The sequence below is a fragment of the Lichenostomus cassidix genome, chromosome 14 (assembly GCF_008360975.1).
Source record: "Lichenostomus cassidix isolate B80296 chromosome 14, HeHo_3.0, whole genome shotgun sequence".
Lineage (NCBI taxonomy): Eukaryota > Metazoa > Chordata > Aves > Passeriformes > Meliphagidae > Lichenostomus > Lichenostomus cassidix.
Genome location: NC_139495.1, coordinates 4,460,006 through 4,479,833, shown reverse-complemented (window position 1 = coordinate 4,479,833; position 19,828 = coordinate 4,460,006). Strand labels below are relative to the sequence as shown.

At 42.4% G+C, this 19,828-nt stretch overlaps 1 protein-coding gene across 1 annotated transcript; it reads left to right on the top strand.

Annotated features, from left to right (window-relative positions):
- Positions 1–3,712: 3,712 nt before the first annotated feature.
- EIF3B (eukaryotic translation initiation factor 3 subunit B) lies at positions 3,713–19,159 on the top strand. The gene is made up of 19 exons (XM_085074551.1): positions 3,713–4,709; positions 7,765–7,957; positions 8,967–9,086; positions 9,178–9,235; positions 9,875–10,003; positions 11,057–11,214; positions 11,815–11,946; positions 12,040–12,106; positions 12,211–12,257; positions 13,002–13,212; positions 13,767–13,839; positions 14,306–14,428; positions 14,605–14,683; positions 15,495–15,633; positions 15,833–15,958; positions 16,435–16,512; positions 16,909–17,017; positions 17,411–17,528; positions 18,592–19,159. The coding sequence occupies exons 1-18, from the start codon at positions 4,241–4,243 to the stop codon at positions 17,512–17,514; spliced, it is 2,415 nt and encodes an 804-aa protein (XP_084930677.1). The 5' UTR covers positions 3,713–4,240; the 3' UTR covers positions 17,515–17,528; positions 18,592–19,159.
- Positions 19,160–19,828: the final 669 nt, after the last annotated feature.

Below are 19,828 nucleotides of genomic sequence, written 5' to 3'. Positions count from 1 at the left end.
AAGTAGATAAAGTGTTGTTGAGGATGTACTTGGGGTTTCCAGTCACACAATTACAGAATCACAGAACCAACTGGTTTGGAAAAAAACCTCTGATATCATTGAGTCCAACCTATGACCGAACACCACTGTGTCACCCAGACCACAGCAGCAATGCCACGTCCACTCTATCCTTAAAGACCTCCAGGAAGGGTGACACCCCCACCCGTTCCAATGTCTAAACACTCTTTCTGTGAAGAAATTCCTCCTGATGTCCAACCTAAACCTCCCTTGGCACAGCTTGAGACTCTCCTCTCATCAGATTAATTACTCCAAGTCCATTTTGGAATATTTTCTTTAACTGGGTTCCTTTCTCCATGGCATTTCTGCTGCCATCTAGGCAATTAATCAAGTTTCCTATAGTCAATATTTTTTTTATACTTTGGATGCACCTGGATTTTATGAAATATTCTTAATGACATGTTAAAAGTAGACATTTAATGGTTTTTCAAAATAAAAAGTCATTATAGCACTTTATGCTATGCACCTGAAGGAATGCACTAAATAAAGGTGAATTTGGTAGAAATTAACATTAAGCTATTCAGAAAAGCACAGAAATGTGAACATTTGAAATGCAAATGCACTTTCCAAAGCTGCATAAAAATAAAAACTGCATGTATGAGCACCTCTCATTTTATTAGTGATTTTTTCCCCACTTCCTGTATTTTATTACTCAGGAATTATATTGTTGACAGCGGTGAAAAATAAGGCACATGTTTTATGCAGTGATTTTCCTGAAAACACCATCAGACAAGCAAAAATCTTTATAAATTCTGGATCTCCAGACTGAGATGTTACCAATCCATAAAAATAATTGCTTTACGTTTTCAATATCCAAAGTATTGGATACATTCACTAATTAATGTTCCTGATCCTTAATCATGGGAAACTAAATAGTCACCTCCACTATATGCAGTGAGAACTAAACCAGAAAATTAAGAAGTGAGAATTATTTCAGGGGTAATTGTGACCCAAAATGCTCCCCCTTGAAAGTTTTTGTGCTGCTGCAAAGATGTGAATGAGTCAAGTGATTCTCCTTTTCCTCCTCCCTCAGTGCCATTTCAGCTCAGTCCCCACGAGCGTGGGTGCAGACGAAAGCTGTGGATAAAATTAAAAAAGCATGGCATTATTTAAGCTGAGAGGCCCTTCAAATCATGTTTGTACAGCAGCCGAGCAGAGTTTTGCCTGCTCAGCACTTCCGAGCACTGAGCGCCACAGGATTTTTCGCCTATATAGCACTTTTTGAGAAAATGAATGGAGGAATCAACATGTTCTCATTTAGCTATAGATTTTTGATTGGTCTGTACTTAAGCTAATAGCATAACTATTTATTTGGTATAAATAAGGCATTCTCAGCTGAAGATTGCTTTGGAGTCTTGAAGAAAAATACTGTGAAAAATAATTCAATTGCAGAAATAATTTTTGAATGGGGCCAGAAAGAGTCTGCTTGACGTAAATTATTGAACGCTTCTGTATTTGCTGTAACTGCAGCAAAAGCTTCTGGAAAACCTTGAGCAGAAAGAAGCAATAAACACTAAGGAAAAAAAAAGGGCAAATGTCATAGAATCCTCTGGACTTGTTCCAAGAGGTCCATGTCCTTCCTGTTCTGGGACCCCAGAGCTGGATGCAGGACTCTAGGTGAGTCTCACCAGAGCAGAGGGGCTGAACCAGCAGGTTCCAGGTGACAAATGCAATGCAGAAATAGGTCCCTACCCCAGGCCCTGCCTCACAATGTGTCATTCTGGGCACGTCCTGCCAGGATTAGATAAAATTTCATACAAGAACTTGGTTACTCCTTCAGAATTCAGTTTAGGAAACCGAGCTGTCAGCTCCACTATTCTCAGATCACCTGCATGCAATAAAATTCACGAGGCACTGCTGGTTGGAAAGTTGTGTTATAAAAAGCTATTTCTGCTAGATTTCTTCCCTCAGATTTCCCACTGATTAGGAGTTTTGCATGTGGAATAATTAAAGGAACAGGCTTCAGCTGCCAGTGTCAGAATCTGTGGGTTTAAAAGTTGTTCCATTCTCTCTCAGATTGCTGAGTAAGGACTGGAAGAAAAAGAATAGCATCGAGATATGACAGGGACTGGGGAAATTTCAACAGAGAAAGGAAAGGGAGAAGGAAGGAAGGAAGAGCAGATAAATCAAAAATTGCTGAAAAGCACAGGAAAGTGCAAAGAGCAGGCCGTGCAACGTCAGGGAAAAAGAGAATCCAATGTTTAGATCCACTGTTTAACCAAAGTGACTGCAAAAGTGCAAACAGGAAAAAGGGTAATTGCAGAAATTGCACATTCCAACAATACAGACAACGGTGAGATTGGTGAAACAAAAGCAATACAGACCACATACACACTCCTGGAAGACCCATGGAATACTGAGGACCCAGCTGGGACCATGGATTGAACAGCAGCCATGTGCTGCCTCACATTTGGAGAAACTCATGGTTGTGATGGCAGGAAACAGCACTTTCTGTTCGCTTTACAGTGTCAGTGCTGATGCTGACCCAGAAGTCAGAGTCTGGTCAGCTACTATGATACAATGAGGGGGAAAACAGCTGCACAAAGTGCCAGTCATCGTTTCCATTCATTCGAGCCCGGGGCTTCAACAGGGAATGGAATCGGAGCGGAGTTCGGATGCCATCGTGTGACTGTTTGATAAACTACACAACTGACGTGTCTGCCTTAGTTTAAAACATCTTCCCTCATTACTTTGTCAAAACGTGGAAGATAATGCAATATGAGAAAAGGTCTAATTTTAAAATGCTGCGTACAGTACCTGCTCTGCTCTTCGGTTTTGTTTGTTTGTTTGAATGCTGGCATTGCCTGTTTTGATGATTGATTGAAAGCACTGGCACAAAAAAAATCAGAAATCCTACTCAAAATGCAACTGTTCGTCTCTACGTTCGAACAGATGAATTATTTCTCGAGATCTTTTTCCTCTAAAGCTGCCACCTCAAGATGGTATCCGAGGCGAATTCCAAGTCCCCTTAGCCACTCTGAATATACTGTATTAGCACACATGCTGGCAGAAATCACACTTCACGAATTCTTCACCAGCCTGAGGTGCTTTAGTCGATAACATCTGCTCAGATCTCTCAGGTCAGTCACGTCGGTAGCCAGTGTGTGAGAGATGGGAGCTTTACCAGTTCAGAAACCACTTAAAACTCATGCGAAGCCGCCAGCAGTGTGCACGGTGACCCCTCAGATCACTGTCCTTCCACTGCACCGGGAGGTCACCGACCCTTGAAGGCCTCTCCCGCCAACCGGGGCGCTGCGGCATGGCCACTGTCATCTGTACCTCACGAAAAATGTTATTAAAAACTCCCAAGGGTCGCTGTGGGATGAACACAGGGCTCGGAAGCCGCCCGGCCCCAGCCGCCGCCAGCGCCCCCTCAGCCCCAGCCCGCCATCCCGCCCGGCTGATGTGGCGCTACCGCCGGGCCCTACCACACCGCCCCGCCGCCGCGGGGGGAGCGCTCACCCACCGCCCTCGCTGCGCCCTCGCACGACAGCGTCGATGTCAGCGCGCCTCCCCTTCTACAACATCTTGGTAGAGCCCGCGCGCGCGCTGACAGCCTTCGGGCTAATCCACGGTGAAAGATTATAAGGGGGCGGCAAGCGGGGTTTCGCGCCAGTGCGCTGTCCTGACACCATTACATTGTCCTGTCACCGCCTGCCCAGTGCTGGGCAGCGACATACGTGGCCGCGCATGCAGAGAGGCTTCACTGGGCGTCAGTACAGTTAAATGCAACGGTGCCCCCCGAAAAATGGTTCGGCCGGACCCCACCTCAGTAGAATGGAAGGCGGCGCCATCTTGGGCTCAACCACAGCAGCCACGGAACAGGGGTGCGAGGCGTACGGTGCGGTGAGAAGATAGAGAAGCTGCCGCTGGCTGGGCGAGACAGGGTTGGCAAAGGGGCCGAAATCGCTTGTGCGCGGAGCGGGGAGAAGGCGGCGGCGAGCGGGAGCGGCGGCGGGGACGGGGATCCCCCCTGTCGCTGGGTGCGCGTTGGTAGGCGCCGGGCGCGCGGGCCGCTGGGCCTGGCGCACATGGCCCGGCCGTAGGAGCCGCCCCGCCCCTCCCCCGCCTTCGGCCGCCGCGCTCCGGACGGGACCGGGACCGGCACCGAGACCCCGCACCCAGCACAGCTACCGGTACCGCACCGACACCCGGCACCGCATCCGGCCCCGGCCGCCGCCACATGCAGGACACCGAGGAGAGCCCCGCGGCCGCCGCGCCGCCCGGCGCGCAGGGCCCCGCCGAGGAGCCCGAGCACACGGACGCGCCGCCGCCGCCCGCCGAGCCGCCGCAGCAAGAGCAGGAGCAGGAGGAGGAGGAGAAAGAAGATGAGGAGGAGGAAGGAGGAGGCGAGTCCGAGGCGCCGCCGGGACCCCCCGAGCCTCCTCCGCCCGCCGCGGAGCCCGAGCAGCCGCCCGAGCAGCAGCCGCAGTCCGGCCGCCAGAGCCCCGTGAGGGCCCAGCCCGAGCCCGAGCCCAGCGCTGAGGCCGGCGCCGAGCCCGCGGCCGAGCCCAAGTCCGAGCTGCCGGCCGAGGCCGAGCCCGGCGCGGCGCAGGAGAACGGCGAGGCCGCGCCCGCCGCCCCGGCCGAGCCCGAGGACGAGATTTCCTTCAGCGACCCCGAGGACTTCGTGGACGACATCAGCGACGAAGGTGCGGGACGGGAGGAGCCGCGGGAGCGCTGGCACTGTCCGGAGCCGGGGCCAGGCCGGGGGACGCTCTGCATCGGAGCTGTGCTTCTGAAATGAGCCTTTTTCTCAGTTATCTCTGCTCCGCACAACACTGCTGTTCTAAAATCTGCTGTTGCACCTCAAACGTGGGCTGCCCTCTCGGAGTAGAATCATCAGCTCGTCTCCCTTCCCTTTGCCTTCATTAGTTAAACTCAGCTGTAGAAACAGAAGTTTTAAGTGGTTGATGTGGTTGTTACAAGCTAGGTGTGGTTAGGTTCCATCGTTCTGGATTTTTCTGTGCATCCAGAGTGAAATCTGTAGGTAAATAGGGTTTGAGGAGAGTTACTGCTCGTGAAGATGTGACAAGAGTACTTTGTGAAAAGAAAATACGGAAAAATTGTTTCTGGTAGTTAAAAGTGTCACCCCCAGGCTCTTGAAAGTAGTGGATATTGACTGCCTTAAAATGGTAAAGCTGTTGTATAACTGCATAGATAACAAAGGTTTATACGTGGGTTTGTCATACAAAAGTTAGAACTCCATATTTTAGTGCTTTTCAGATAGGTCTCTCTAGATAGATTTTATTAGTTTTTGAATAGCAGAAGTACTTGTTTCACCATTATTTGTTCAGCATTTGGGTGTTGTAGGGTCTCACGTTCGTGTATTCTGGGTGTTGTAGGGTCTGTTACATGTATCAAAGCTGGAAAGATGTTTCTAAAGCACAGGATTTTAAATCAGTCAGTTATCTCAACAGGCAGTGGAATACAGGTGATACAGGTGCATTCTTGCATTCCAGTGCTTTGTTTAGTTTATTAAAACAGCAGCCAGATATCATAGATTAAGGAAGTGTTTGCTGTTCTCAGTTTAGCAGTCTGTAGAACAGCTCTTTGAACTTTTATATTTGTTTCTTGAGGAGACTTTGGCAAAATTGCCTTGAAGTTGGATTCTTTTTTGTGGAGTGCTTGCCTAATAGACTTTGTGTACATCTAGGATTGTTATGTTCCGTTTTTTCTGAGAAACTGGGCATATTTTCCATCCCCACCTATTTTATTATTAATTAATTTGGTTAGCTTCTCAGCTGTATGAAATCCAGTGTTGGTAGCATTTAAGTTTAGTCACTCTTGCTGGTCTGGCTTTCCACCTGTGTCTGTTGGTTCTTGAGCTTCCTTATTCCTTTCCCATTATTCTGGTGCCTCCCCGAGGAGAAAAGCAGTCCAGTGTGACCAAGAAAAGGCTGTTTCAATGCTCACCATAACGCAGATCCTCAGGAACCCCTGTGAGATGGACCAGCTTTAGGACTGGAACATCTCAGCTCTTTTACTGCCCCTTTCTTTCCCCTGGGTGGAAGTGGCATGAAAGAGCAGCTAATCCAAGTTAAAGCAGGAGAAGGGATGTGTTGGACAACTACTTATATACCAATGAAGCTTTAGTTCAGATAATGACAGTGGTCCTTAAAATACTGCCAGCTGAAGATAACCCTGTACCCACCACACCCTGCTTCCCTTCTGGCTGCAGTCAGAGCTGGCTGAACCAGCTTCTTGCTCTTTGAAGATTCCTTTGTTCATAGTTTTGAATTTAAGGGCACAGTGTGGGGATTTGTCTTTAGTCTGTTACAGCTTTGACTCAGTACAGGGTATTGCATTCCTCTACAGGAATCTAAACATGCATTCCTTGGCCTGTTTGTAGGCCTAGAGAGTCTTTTGTGAGAGGTGGTTATGAAAAAATGACTAAAGGAGCCCTAAAAATCACCTTTTTGTGTTTTGCTTTGGTTTTTTCCTTTTGCTTGTAGACTCCTTTGGAAATGTCCTTTTGGGACATGCTGTCATTTTGTGTATTTTTTATTGTTATTTGTAGTTCTTACATGCACATGGAGATCATATTTTTGAGTGATAAATACTACAAACAGCAACGTTCTGTAGGTGCTGCATAATCTTGGTGGTGATGGACTAAACATTTGTGAAGCACATTGCCCCAGATCAGAGGAAAGCTTCATGTGTAACAACCTGTTGAAGCTTAAAGTTGTAGAAAGCAACTTTTTAGTAGTTTGCAATTCAAAGTAAGCATATTTCTCGTATTTCTTCATTGCTGGAGATCTTTCCAGTGATGTTTCTGGGCAGAAAAATTTTTTGAATTACAAAACCATAAAAAAATCTAATGTCTTCAGAATACCAGCCTATCCAACACCTTTTTTAGTTTGTTCTCATATTTTAAGTGTTTCTTCATGTATTTGGATTTTTTTCCTAGTCTGTGAATGCTACAGATAGTGTGACTCTCCAGTTTTTATCTAATTCAAAAGTATGGTGGTGTGAACTTACTTTCTTTGTAGTCTTGTATTTTATAGTGATCTTCACATGAGCTTAAAACTTACAGCAGATGTTCAGGAATCAATATGTCTGAAGAATATCACATGTGAAAAGATGTGTGCTTGTCTTCTCAGAGCTTAAATATAGTTTTAAGTGTCTTGCCTTAGACCTTCATTTTTGTGCTTAATTAAAGGTTTAGATGGAGTGTGAGTTCTTAAACATAATTACAGTAATGCTGAGACATGCAGAGCTTCCAGTATGGCAGATAGTTTTGAATTATGCTAAAATTTGTATAATTTGGGAGGAAGGTACAGGTTACATTTATTTTTATCAAAGTCATCTGGTTATAATTTGAGCAAGAGAACTGGTCAGAGTTTGGTTAGTAAATCATGTAGTTGTCTGTGCTATTGTTGGTTTTGAGGACTTTGTGAGCCAGTTCCATCTCCTGAAAGAAACTGATAGTAATAGTAAAGTGGTTTTTTAAGAAAGACTTCAAGAGTTGGCTGCTTAAAGTTTGCCATGAAACCACATAATCCTGTCACTTAGCCAAAAAGTGCTGTTGGAATTTTGTGCATTCACTTCAGTTGTTTTCCTGACAAAATGTTCATTCACTACCAAGTTTCTTTAATGATTCATGAAATTTCTTGAAATTTGAAGTCTCTCTGTTCTCTTACTCTCGCTGTTCTTTTCACCTTTGTTTTCCTCCTTCATGATGTGACCAGTGCCTTGTCTTTGCAGAACTGCTTGGTGACATCCTGAAAGATCAGCCACAGGAAGCAGATGGAATAGACTCGGTGATTGTCGTGGATAATGTGCCCCAGGTTGGACCAGACCGACTGGAGAAACTGAAGAATGTCATCCACAAGATATTTTCCAAGTTTGGTAAAATTATCAATGAATTTTATCCAGAAGCAGATGGAAAAACAAAAGGGTAAGTCAATATTTTATGGCCAGTTTTTATGATGCGCTCATAGTTATTGTCATCACTTTTTTCTGCCTCTGTCTGTGCAGTCCTCACATCCCTCTCAGTGACAAACAGGTTCCTGAGGGAACTGAAAAGCTTAATAGCTCATTAGGCTCCATAGTGGAGTGTGGAGGGGATTAATTACAGAATCAATTTAGCTGGGTTTGGAGACAGATTTCTGTGTAGTACTACATAAGGAGTTTTTTGTTAATTTTCTGCTATGGCAAATCAGGAAGTTAAAGGTCCAGTTGAGCTGAAAACTTAGTAACAGTGGCTGGACTGTTTATTGCAAAATAAACTGTCAGTATCTGTAGCATATATTCTGAGTATTGGAGGAATCCATAGTTTAGAAGACATAAAACAAGTGAGTTTTCTGGTGTGGAAAGATTGTTGCTTCTGTAAGGTCAGCATGAGAAGCATGAGAAAATGATTCTGTCTTTCTGTATTGATACTTTTCTTTCAGGCAGTGTCTGATGGTGTTCAGGATACCATTAGTTTTGAGTCTTGTGGTGCTACAGACTAAGTTGGATTAGTGGTCAGAAGGAAGTGGAGTTGTGTAGTTGAAAAACAAAAGTGGTGCTTTGAGATGCCTGTGACAGCAAGTTACAGATCCTAAACATGACCTGTTATTCAGCTGGGAAGAGTTGTGGATGTAACCTGCCTGTTCCTGGCTCTCATTGTTGTCCTGGTTGTGTTGAACTTGCATTCACTACTGGGTCTGGCCCATTTCAGAAAGGATATCAGATTAATTGAGGTCAGGCCCAGACAGTTAAATAGTTAAACAGACAGTATGTGTGAGCCTGTGGCCAAAATGGAGATTAATTGCTGTTGACCCTAATTGGTTAAGGACAAGACAAGAAGTTATCTTGTGGATACTCTGTACTGAATTCTTAATTCATCCCTGTTGTTTCTTCTGTATTATGAACCTGTTCTGTAGTCAACAATCTCTTCCTACTTTGGTTTTCCTTCATTGTAGGTACATCTTCCTGGAGTACATGTCTCCCTCTCATGCTGTGGATGCTGTGAAGAATGCAGATGGATACAAACTGGATAAGCAGCACACCTTCAGAGTCAACCTCTTCACAGACTTTGATAAGTGAGTGCAGTAATTGTGTGTTACCTGTAGATTTAGAGATTTTAATCCAGAGTGCCTGCCTGGAGTGTAACCAATGAAATTGCTCTTTCAGGTACATGACAATAAGTGATGAATGGGAAATCCCTGAGAAACAGCCATTTAAGGATTTGGTAAGGACTTTTTTGAAAAGTGGAAAGAATGTTCAGCCTAATATTAAATGATTGCTTCATTGCTGGACTGTCCATATGAAAATAGAAACCATGTGTTAATAGTGTTGTAAATAGCAGTGCTAATCACATGCTTCTGTTCCTTCATCCTCACTATCATGAAGTGATGGAAGGAACTTGATGCTTTTGCTTAATAGTTACACGAAGGATAAAACTTAAAAGCAAATAATAATTTTGCACAAGTAATTTAAAAATGGATTTTCAAAAGCACCTTTTTATATTTTTAATTGTTGGAGGCAAACTTTGGTGTTTGTTAGCAGTAGCTTTATAAATAGTCTGGTGGAAGAAAGGATAGGTTTTTAAAAAAAACCAAAACAACAAATGACTTACTTTAAACAAGAAGTATTAAACATCATCAAACCACCTTGAAGCTCTTCCTTTTTATGATATGCTCTCTTGGCCTCCAGTATCCAGTAGATGGAATTCTTTAATTTCACTTCAAAAACTTGTTTGCAGTGGTAAAACACCAAAGTTGCACTGTCTGATAAGACCAACTTCTTCCTGACAGATGGATAATAATTTGTGAAACTTGCTGTCTTAGCCTTTGACTCACTAATAGTCTTTTTGCTCTGTTGTTCTTAGGGGAATCTCCGGTACTGGTTGGAAGACCCTGACTGTAGGGATCAGTACAGTGTGATCTTTGAGTCGGGAGACAGGACATCCATTTTTTGGAATGACATCAAGGAACCTGTTCAGATTGAGGACAGAGCAGTGAGTGTCCTGGAAGTACTGGAGATTGCAGTTACATTGCCAGTCTCCTTCATTTTATGACATTGCAGCTTTTAATTTAAAAAAAAAGTCTTTTTCCCATTGCTGAAATACTATTTTCTTCCTTGTGAAGGCGAAAATCACATCCTTTAGAATTAGATGTAGCTGCTTAGGTAAGAGAAATGTGGAGTGAACTTTTTGGAGTTTGTGGTGGTGGTTGGCTGTTTTTTTTTTTAAACTGGTCTATGATGCCCATTAGTTTCCTTCATCTCTCTGTTATAGGTGATTCAGAAAGACCTGAGAATGCACAGTCAGAGTTTGAGGAGCACTATTCATTCGAGCTGAATATGTGCTTATGTTTGCTGCTTCAGATGACTCCTTGCTTTTGTGCTGACCACAGAGGTGTTAAAGAGGAATAGCTGGTTTGGTAATGGCACCTAAAAAGGAGAGTTAGTCTGCCTGTCTGCTGCAGGCCCTGGACTTGCCGGGAACTGTTAGGACCCAGGAGCATTTTCCTTAATAACCACTGTGTATTAACAGTAGAAGGAAGTTGGCTCTGGGATGGTGAGAATATTTGCTCATCACCATGGGCTCTGACTGTGGTCTGTATTGCTGAAACTTCTCCTAGCTGAGGGTTAAGAGCTGTGTTGTTCAAAAATATATTGAAATACCCTTTTTTTAATTTTTATTTGAAATACTTACCCTTACTTCTGAGAAGAGTATGTTCTTACGAGGGCTGAAAAAAGGAAACTCAGGGTGTTAGGTGGGTTTAATTGTTACTATACAAAGGATGTCACTTTACCTGGAAAATGTCTTAGGTGTTCTGTGAATTTTAAAGGTCTCAAGTGACAGTTTTCAACCTGAAGAATAAGTATTGTACATCATGTGCATGAAATTAAACACCACAATTAGTCACAATTATCATAAATCCTGAGATCTTCACTTAGCTGAGGGATTTACAAAATGTGCTGCTACAAACCATGTGTTAATTCTTTCCCTTTTAAGAACACAGCATGAAATTAAACTTTTGTGTGTACTTGTTCTGTTTAAATCCAGAGGTGGACAGAGACCTATGTCCGTTGGTCTCCCAAAGGCACCTACCTGGCTACGTTCCACCAGAGAGGCATTGCACTGTGGGGTGGAGAGAAGTTCAAGCAGATTCAAAGGTTTAGCCACCAAGGAGTGCAGCTTATTGACTTCTCACCCTGTGAAAGGTACAGAGCATGACATTGGTTTGGGCTAAGGGCTCAAAAGCATGAGACATGAGTAGCATCCTCTAAATCTGTAGTGCTGAAATGAATCCTTTAAGCTTTCTTTAACATTAAAGAGCTCTAGAGAAAAGGGTAAAATAATTTCAGGGCTGAGATGCATCTTGTGTTGATAGTTTTCAAGTAATGTATTTGGAAGCAGTTGGGTTCTATGCTTTATTGTATTAAAGAGATTATTTGTGTTTAAATGGAGATGTCCAGTATCCCTGTAGTGTGGGTGGGATAAGGTCAATGATGTTGGCTCAAAACCAATGTTGTTCTCATGTTAAAACTATATAATAAGTAACAGTGTATTTGGTGAGTTCCCCTCCCTTGTAACATCAATATGGAAAGACTTTCACATAAATCTGGAATCTTATCAGCCAGAGAGATGCCAAGGAAGCTTCCTCCTCCTTTATCATCCTGTTCTTACTTCCCCCACCCCTGAAAAATCCCATTAAAGAAACTGCTGTTTAAAAGTGCCTGATATGTAAATACTACTTGGATGAAAGCCTGCTGGCATACTAGATGAAATTTCAATAGTGAAATTGATTCTTTCTTTTGTAGGTATTTAGTGACCTTCAGCCCTTTGATGGACACTCAGGATGACCCTCAGGCTATCATCATCTGGGATATTCTGACTGGCCAAAAGAAGAGAGGATTCCACTGTGAAAACTCAGCTCACTGGCCTATTTTTAAGTAGGTTGAGAAACAGAATTAGAGAGTTGTGGTCCCAGACTTCATTTAATAAAAAGGCAGTTCCAATTTAATTTTTTTTTCCTTTTTGCTTAGATGGAGTCATGATGGTAAATTCTTTGCTCGAATGACTTCAGATACCCTCAGCATCTATGAAACACCTGTAAGTTCTTGCCTTTTTTTTTGCATAATAATGAGAGTAGAAAGTGTGTGTATAAATATAAGAATGTTACTAACTTGAAAATTTGTCCTTTTCTCATCTTTTAGTCTATGGGTTTGTTGGACAAAAAGAGCTTGAAAATCAATGGGATAAGGTGAGTCTATTCCCTTGTAATTATAACTGTGCTCCTTAGCTGGAATCCTTTTGTCTGGGGATTTGTTATGGTGAGGAATCTTTCGACTGTCGCCTAGGGCAAGCATCCTTACATGTGTTGAGGTCATTAAATTAGACAAAGTGGCAAAAAGAAATGGAAAACTTTCAATTTATTGATGAATACACTTGACAGATTCTGTGCTGTGAAATCCTCTTTGTGGTACTGCTTAATCCAGGGTCTAGCTTGGGAGTCCTGTTCCTTGCCTACAAAACCAGACTGGAATTCAGTTTGTTAGGGAATATCTTGCTAACAAGGTTGTTGTGCTGGCTTAGAGCAGTGTGCTGTGTCTGTACAAGACACTGACTCCTGTGAGAGTTTTTAAAGTACATTTCTGTAAAGCAACAAGAAAATTAAGTGTACCCAGGTGCAAGAAGATGGGCTTCATGGTAATTTAATATGGATGGGTTCTTCTGCTCGTTTGTTCCTAGATTTTTGGCAGTTACTTTGTGTGTAAGCCTTGCTTTTTGGTGAGATGTACTGATAAGATATAGCAAATTTAAATAGGTGCTTAAAAATCTGCTTTGCTATGGTTATTAAATGGCCCTCTATTATGTGTCCGTGCCTGTCTTTATTACTGAGAGTTGATTTTTGTCTGCAACATTCAGATACAATGAGGAAAATGGTTTCTGCTTGTTGTATCTCTAACTGAAAATTAAAATGGCATTTTTAACTTTGTTCCTGTAGAGACTTCTCATGGTCTCCAGGTGGTAACATAATTGCTTTCTGGGTGCCTGAGGACAAAGACATCCCAGCAAGAGTGACTTTGATGCAGCTGCCTTCTAGACAAGAAATTCGTGTGCGGAATTTGTTCAACGTAGTAGACTGTAAACTGCACTGGCAGAAGAACGGGGACTACCTGTGTGTGAAGGTAGACAGGACTCCCAAAGGCACACAGGTACATGGACTCTGATTTTATTGGTAAAATTTGGTTCTGCCTCGTGCTTCCTTTTCTTACAGTACTGTCTTTTAATATAGGCAGTGTAAATTATATGATGTCAAAGCTATTTTTAATTTTTTCCATTTGAATTTGAAGCATGTGGAAAGCAAAATGTATGGAATGTTTGCACCCTTTAGTGGCCTTTGGTTTCTGAGAGATATATGCCTCCTCACCTCTTCTGCTGCTCACAGTTAAACAGCTGTTGAACAGCATGCAGGTCAGGCTGGCTAATGTGCCATGTTTATCTGAATTAATTAAATTTTATAACAGTCTGAAAAAAAATTAATGCTTTTGTACAATTCTGAAGTTACTCTTTGTCAGAACCAATTTGTAATGTTTTTTGTAAGAAGGCATATAGTGTTTATCTGCTCTCATTTAAGCAATAAACCTTGACTCACTCTCATCCTGTGTCCTAATAGGCTGATTGTGGAGTTGTCCTTCTATGCCTAGTGATAAAATTATTTACTCTGCTCTTTCTGTGCTGGATAATGAGCTGATTTTGGCCTTTACAGGGAGTAGTGACCAACTTTGAAATATTCCGCATGAGAGAGAAACAGGTGCCAGTGGATGTGGTGGAAATGAAAGGTAATGCCAAGTATTTCCTTACTTTTGAGCTTGAACTTTTTTGTATAGATGCTTGTGTGTTTCTTTGAAGTTCTTGTCAGCACATGGCATAATTAGGAATTTAGCTCTTTAGAAAGGAGTTAGGTTGTTAATGTTGCAGGACATCTCATGTAAAAATGAAAAATCAAAACTTCTGTTGCTGTTCATGCCTGTGACTGAGTGGAAAAATGACAGAACTGAAAATGTGTTATTAATCAAGATAGACTCATATATCAGCCCTACTATCTTGTATATGATGGAAGACTTAGAGCTATAGTTAAAAACACTTACCTTGACTCCCTGCAATTGCCTTATCAACCTGTGTTATAAAAGAAAGTCTGTTATGTAATGGGTTCCATCTCCTCAATATCTTGGTTTTCTTTGGTAACTACTTGAAATCAGAGGTTTGTATTGTTCTTTAACAGCGTTTTGGCTCCTCTTGTTACAGAAAGCATCATAGCCTTTGCTTGGGAACCAAATGGAAGCAAGTTTGCTGTGTTGCATGGAGAAACTCCACGAATTTCTGTTTCCTTTTACCATGTCAAAAACAACGGGAAAATAGAACTCATAAGTAAGTGAAAAGCAAGTGAAAAGTGCAGATAACCAAGCCTCTTGCGTGGTAATAAATGCAGCAAACTGAGAATTATGGCTGTTTGTTATGTCTCTTGAGAAATTGATGGGGTTGATGCTTGTAACTGATGGCATTGGATTGAGATCTCTTTCTGAATTTGCGTTGTCTCTTTTCAGAAACGTTTGACAAACAGCAGGCAAACACGATATTCTGGAGTCCCCAGGGACAGTTTGTAGTGTTGGCTGGCCTCAGAAGGTGAGTGTTGCAGAGCCTGCTGAACACCACTCATTTTAAAGAGGAAAAGAGCTACACTACCTGTGGATGTTGATTGCTGTAATCCTGATTGAGCTTTGCAAAAGCAAAGGCAGAGATGCAACTTTATGATGTAGCTTAGTCCTTTGCAGCTTTCAGTTCTTATTTTTGCCACATCAAATGAAGAATGTATTTTTCAACAGAAAAGTGGATATTTACAAACACCTTTGAGCTGTTTAAGTTAAATACTGACCCTGAGCAAATCCAGTTTGCACATGCACGTGGCTCTTGTGATGCATTTGTTGTTGTCATAGCCTTGTGCCCTTTCATGGGCAATGCCTGTTAATGACAGGGCTGCTTGGTGAAAAAATTATCAAGAAAGTTTCACTTTACAACAAGTGAAAATTGTTGTTATTAACCAGTCAAGTAATACTTGCTTTCACATGCATTTAAAAAACCACTGCTGTTCATTTTACAAATCTTTCCTTTTATCTCTTCTTCACTACTATGTCTAAGCATATGCTTGTTAAGCTTTGGCTGTAGCTTGCCTAGAGCATGTTTTTACTGTGACTTTAACCCATTTTATTTGTATTCTTAAGGGTCAGTGAACATAGAAACAGAAGTGTTGCTCTTACTTGCTGTTTTGTTTTTATCCATCATGTTTCTTTCCAGCCACAGACTGGCACAAACGTGTCTCTTGGCTGCTGTGGGAATTGGTTTGTAATGAGGAGTTGTAGAGATGCAGCTTGTGAAATGCTTTTAAAACCCCAGGCTATGTTGATGTGTAAATCAATGTTTTGTTTTGCCTGTGCAGCATGAATGGTGCCTTAGCATTTGTTGACACATCCGACTGCACCATGATGAACATCGCGGAGCACTACACAGCCTCGGATGTGGAGTGGGACCCCACGGGCAGATACATTGTCACCTCTGTGTCTTGGTGGAGCCACAAGGTACTGATGCACCTCTTTTCCCCACCCCTGCTTGCTCTTCCAGTGGTATTGGAAAGGGCTATGGGTTAGGAAGAGAAAATTAGCACCTGTCACTGGGTCAAATGACTTAACCTGCAGCACAGTTTTAAACAATGGAGTCCTCAGAAATTATTGTTAAGTGAAAGCTTATCTTGGCTGAGCTGGTGCACTGCTCTTCCAGGTGGACAATGCATATTGGTTATGGACCTTCCAAGGCCGTCTGCTTCAGAAAAACAACAAAGACAGGTTCTGTCAGCTGCTCTGGAGACCACGACCAGCTACCCTGCTCAGTGAGGATCAGATAAAGGTAGGGTGTTCCAGGGGCTTTGTGCTGAAATTGATTTGGAGTATAAAGCATACTTAGTTTGCTCCATCTTCTTGAGGATGAGGCTTGTTACACAATGCCTTTTGCCCTGAATGTGTGAATAAATACATTGCTGTGTGGGACCTCACTTCTGGGAATGTCTGCAGATATTAACTGTATTATAAGCTCAAAATAGAAATGGTTACCATTTGTGCTTACAATTAGGGTATGGTGAAAGGGTATAAAGAAGAGTAAAATTGAATTTTGCTCTTCAGACTTTGCTAGTTGTATGTGTGCAGAAGCACTTACATGATCTATAAGCCAGGAAGAACAAAATTATAGTGAAAGGAAATTGCCTAGCAGAGAGACGTTTTTCAGAAAGGCATAGCATGCTTAGACCTACCAAAGGAGTTCTTAAAGATGATGGTTGTAATTGCTTGTCTGATACTCCAGTTGAAATAAAATTTCCTGTTTCACAGCAAATTAAGAAGGACCTGAAGAAATACTCCAAGATATTCGAGCAGAAGGATCGCCTGAGCCAGTCCAAAGCTTCAAAGGCAAGACACTTCTGCAGTATATTACAGATTAAACTCCTGTAGCCTATCCTTAGCTTGTGATGGTGATATGTAAGTTACATTTCCTGTATCACACGTGTTCGTTTGAATCCAGATGGTTAGAATTAGTCCAACAGGTAGTTCAGAGAGGTGCTACTGTAAGGAGTTTGGAGAAAAACTGGTGTTACCTCATTAAGCAAAGATGGTAAAATTTTGGAGTTCTTAGTGTGTTGCCGCATTAGCCAGTCTTTAAATCAGCATTTTAATTCCAGAAGAAAATCTTTCTTCTTCTAATTCAGTGGAAGGTGTTGGTGAGAACAAAGCTTGACTTGCTCAGGAATGCAGGGGGTGTGGGTTTGGTTCAGTGGGGAGGTTTACTGACCCTTTGTGGCCCTGCAGGAGCTGGTGGAGAGGCGGCGCACGATGATGGAGGAGTTCAGGAAGTACCGCAAGATGGCACAAGAGCTGTACATGGAGCAGCGCAACGAGCGCCTGGAGCTGCGCGGGGGTGAGTGAGACACACGGCTGGGCAGAACTGCCTGCTCTTGCCAGAAAAACCCCTCCTTCTGGGGCTTCATCCTCTTCTCTCCTCCCTCTGCTTCCTGCTAAAGCCAGTCCCCTGTTGTCTGCAGGTTTTTGTACTTTTTGTCCTGAATCGTGACAGGATTTAAGGGGGAAAAAAGGCATCAGCTTGACTGTTTGACCTTGGGATAAAACTGTAGTGGGAGACAGTAATGCCTTGATTATCACTGAATAAATTCCACATGTACTTGTAATGATTTAAAGCACCAAATAGCTCTTGTTTCACTGCTGGTTTAAGGTCTGTTTCTGCCAAGAGCATAAAATATTTGCATTGCTGCCTTGTTTGATGTGTTCAGTGTTGATGTTTTCTCCATTGCAGGGGTAGACACAGATGAGCTGGACAGCAATGTTGATGATTGGGAGGAGGAGACTGTGGAATTTTTTATCAATGAAGAAATTATTACCCTTGCAGAACCAGAGTAATTAATAAAACTGTGGTAAGATAACATAACTCTCAGTAGAAAGAAACTCAACTGTTGCTATGGAGTTGATAATTTGCTTGAGAGTTAGGTCTGTCTGTTGCACTGGTGAATGTGTTGTTCTCTGAATTGGTTTGTGTTTTTTTTTCTGTGGCTAGAGGAGATAAAAGCTTTTTTAAAAAGTAATTGCAGGCAGTCAGATTTGTGAGTTGTACTGAGCAGAATGCTCTGTATTGCCAGAGAGATCAAACAGACTCAGGGTCAGCCTCTGAACACAATGTATCACTGTAAGTTCTGTCAGTAGGAGGAATTGTAGTTAGTATGAGATAGGAATTTTGCCTTTTGGAAGGTTTGCATGTTAGTACGAGACTGGACAGAGTTTAAATACTGTATGAAAGATTATGCAGCATTTGTCTGTGGACTGATAAAATTTTGAGATGTTTAAATATGTGCATGGACTCAGCTATTTTCTAAAAAAATTTGCTAAAATTCAGGCAATGGCAGATTTTTGTGTACTGACTGTCATGGCTTGTTGGGAAATCTTTTATTTAATGTTTTGTGAATTCATATATTTTATGTTGGCAATGGAGTCTGCCTTTTCAGCCTCTGTTGTAGGAAATGACCTTTAGTGAGCTTGACATTGTATTGAGGAGGAAAAATACTTTTACAGACACATAGGACTTAAAACTCGCAGTGAATTCCTGCTCTGTTATATTTAGGATCTTACTTAAGGAAGAGGAAGGGGAGACTGGACATACACAGCTGTAAGCCCCCCTGCAGTTCTTTAGCCTCCAGATTGCTAAAGAGCTCAGGTGCAACATGTGCTTATTGGGGCTGTAGAAAAATTAATAGCCTTGATACCTTTGACTTTATTTGGACCTGGCTTATCTGTGTTCCATACATGGGAGATCCTTTTATGGAAGGAAGAGGGAGAGAAGCTGCTTAGTGTATGGATTTAAGCCACAATAGTTCAGGAAGAGGTGAAACACAAGCTGGTGTAGCCTTTCATCAACTCAGCTTCTGAGGCTGAGCTGTTGGTGTAAAAGCACAGTAACTAACCTCTTCTTTTCTTCTTCTGCAGCTCCACCAGATCTTGTGCTGAAAAGAAGTTTGTTCATTTTCCGAAAGCCTATATCAACTTTGGAATTCTTAATCCATATTCTTGCACTCTGGAAGGGTGGATGCACCAGATTTTCTCCATTCTGACACATTGTAGTGCCTTTAAGTCTTGCTGCCTGCTGCAGTGAGATACTGGAAAGGCGCTGCTTTAAAATTTATATTCTTTTTTTTTTCCTAGGGTTTGATTATTAATTTTTTTTTTTAATCCACTACTACCAGTATTTACTTCCCAACTCCCGTGCAGTCCTTGCCAGCTGGCAGTTTTTGCCTCTTGCCAGTGAGGTGAGATTCCCCAGTGCACCCCTGTGTCACACACACGATGTTTGGGTTCCAGGACTCTCTCCATGTCCCCAGGGCATGGACAGCTGTTCATTTGGGTTGGGCAAAAGTCACCAGAACCATTTTTCGTATGATGTGTTTTAGTGTGCTGAAGCAGCACTACAGCGGGCTATACCCTCCTCCTTTCAGATTGTGAAAGGATGTCTCCCTCAAAGAGCTGAATATGGAAATAAAAGACTCCTATACTAAAACCAGGCTGGCTACGTGTTGTTTGTAGGGAATCTTTCCCTGAATGATCAAAAGTCAGACATCACACAGTAATGAGTGTGTTGGCTGTATTGGCTAATGGTTCCTTTAGATTTTTTTATTTAAGCCTTGGTACCTCTTGGCTCTCCTGGCTTCGTGTTGTGGTTGGTTTGTTTTTTACAATATGGTAGAGCTCATTAATCTGTCACATTGACCTCTTTGTGGTGGTGGAGTGACTAGAAAATGACAAGGATTCTTAAACCATTTGCAAACTGATAAAAGCCTCAGGAATTACTGGGTTACTGTGTCTTTTTAGCGAGAACTGCAGACTTCTAGAGCAGTGCTCTGTGCATGCCTTTTGCTCTCTCTTATGGAACTTGGTTCCCATTCCAAAGCCCTCTGTGCTCAGGAGGGAGAGTTGTACTCAAAGCTGGTGCAGCAGTTTCTCTGTATTTGTATTTATGAGTAGAACTGGATATTGTCAGAGTAGTGAGAGAGATTTGCCTGTTCCTTGCCCTTGGAGAATGAAAATATTCCTGTCTCCTCTCCTGGACTGCGCAGGGAAATTGCCAATCCAATGTAAGCTCTCTTCAATGTCTTCTTCACCAGGAAGTTTTCAAAGTTATTTTACCATAACTGCTACTGACTTAGTGTCAAAGATTCATTCTTTAACC

Bases quoted from the DNA above. Each gene is read 5' to 3' on its own strand.
- EIF3B (XM_085074551.1), top strand. From the start codon at position 4,241: ATGCAGGACACCGAGGAGAGCCCCGCGGCCGCCGCGCCGCCCGGCGCG. The intron at 11,215-11,814 runs GTACAGAGCATG...TTTCTTTTGTAG, and splicing joins GACTTCTCACCCTGTGAAAG to GTATTTAGTGACCTTCAGCC. The intron at 16,513-16,908 runs GCAAGACACTTC...GTGGCCCTGCAG, and splicing joins GCCAGTCCAAAGCTTCAAAG to GAGCTGGTGGAGAGGCGGCG.